Source organism: Priapulus caudatus, unplaced genomic scaffold, assembly GCF_000485595.1.
Source record: "Priapulus caudatus unplaced genomic scaffold, Priapulus_caudatus-5.0.1 Scaffold197, whole genome shotgun sequence".
In the NCBI taxonomy this organism is placed as follows: Eukaryota; Metazoa; Priapulida; class Priapulimorpha; order Priapulimorphida; family Priapulidae; genus Priapulus; species Priapulus caudatus.
The window spans coordinates 117878-119610 of NW_014577258.1; the positions used below are offsets into that span (position 1 = coordinate 117878).

At 41.0% G+C, this 1733-nt stretch overlaps 1 protein-coding gene across 1 annotated transcript in view; it reads right to left on the reverse strand.

Annotated features, from left to right (window-relative positions):
• The window catches only part of LOC106807118 (zinc finger C3H1 domain-containing protein-like), a 31302-nt gene that overhangs the window by 14342 nt on the left and 15227 nt on the right, over positions 1 to 1733 (reverse strand). Inside the window, exons 20-21 of the mRNA XM_014809378.1 lie at positions 1309 to 1495; positions 903 to 1110 (exon numbers count right to left, since the gene is read on the reverse strand). Coding sequence (XP_014664864.1) covers positions 903 to 1110; positions 1309 to 1495 — 395 coding nt within the window. The remainder of the gene's footprint in view (positions 1 to 902; positions 1111 to 1308; positions 1496 to 1733) is intronic.

Below are 1733 nucleotides of genomic sequence, written 5' to 3' on the forward strand. Positions count from 1 at the left end.
TTCTAATGCAAACTTAAGGATACTGTTAGGGTTGGGAGGTGATTTTCGGTCAAAATTTCAATACCCACTTTATTTGATAGATTGCACTTATGGGCAGAAATGTAAAAATTATGTATGTGGCCCTCCCAAACAGTTCCAAATCCCCGCATTAGTAAATTCTTAACACAGGCTTCCAATCATAGAAAATTTAGAAAAGTGCTAATATCTCCATTGTTGAAATGCTGAAGTTGCTGATTTTTCAAACGCTATTTCTCGAAACTCACACAACTCCGATTCCAAATTTTTTGTTACGTTTCAATTTTGTTAAAATATAATATTTTATAAGTTATGGCTCTTTGTTTACGAAATTGTTGCATTTTGAAAATCACTACAAATTTTCTTATATCTTTTCAACTTATTTCCTAAATTAAAACATTTAAAAAAAATTCCAGGGACGCTTTTTTAGTTCATACTATGAACAACTTATGGTTAAAAGTTTAGGTTCCAACTCTGCTGTTTCTGAGAAATAAGAAAAAAGGATTTTTTTTTGTATAAATTCACAATTTTTGACGTCACTTTATTAGCGATAAATTAAAAAAAAAAATATCATCGAGAGTGTAGAGAGACATCTCTCATGTAATGGATATGAGTTTGATTGAATTTGATTAGCAGTTATGTTGCAATGCCCTTTACAGTGTTACCCGTCCGTAACCCTAACAGTATCCTTAAGATGTTTCGCTGGCAATTCTCCATTTATCATTAAATGATGCTATCACTGATATCAGGGGTTAATAATGACAAATAATATTTGGTTTGTCATTATTAACCCCTGCTGATATCAAACTAAGATCATTAATCATTCTATCATTATCATCAGCAGCAGCAACAGCAGCACCGCACGTTGACACTTTTGCATCCGTTACCTGCAGCCGGTAAAAGTGAGCCATCCATGCCGCCAGCGCCTCCTGGTGTCTGGTCAGAGGTCACAGCAGGTTCAGGGGTCATGCTTGGGTCGTCACCTGCCGTTGTTGGGTCGGCAGCGTCGCAGGAAACTCTCGCGGAGAGAAGGAAGGAGATGGCGCTCACGCATACCGCATCCTTCTCCTTAGCGTTCTTCTCCTGCTGCAACCACTGAGAGTAAACGCATTACAATACGTTATACACGATTACTAATATAAGTATATACATATATACATATAGATATACAAGATATAGGTAACATAATAACATGGTTATTGTAATCCATAACTGCCACAATAGAATAAAGCGAAAAGAATGCAGAAACGGCACAGTACCGGCAATTAACGCATTGAGCTGATCTTCACTCACCATCCACCAGATGGCGTAGGTGGGCGCATACTTCGTCGCCTGCTTGTACAGGTCGGCGATGTCGCTGCAGTCGGCGCGCTTGCTGTAGATGCGCAGGTAGTGCATCCAGAGTTCGCTGCTGTGACGATTCGTCTCCAGGCCCCGCGCGAGCACCCCGAGCGCACGGTCTGTCCTCACGGCCACATCGCTACAATCATCACCCACACCACAAACACTTGTAATAACCACGACACATCTAGTCCGCTATAGACCAGCACTACCTTACCCATAGATACTAACCCAAGGGGATTGCTAACTCGCCGCATACAGGCGAAGTGACCGGTGGCGCGACCGAGGCTGATACGGCAGGTTAGTGAACTACAGTCGTAATGGTAGCATTATAGCATATCGGATGTTTCGAAAGTAAACATTGGTTAAATATCACA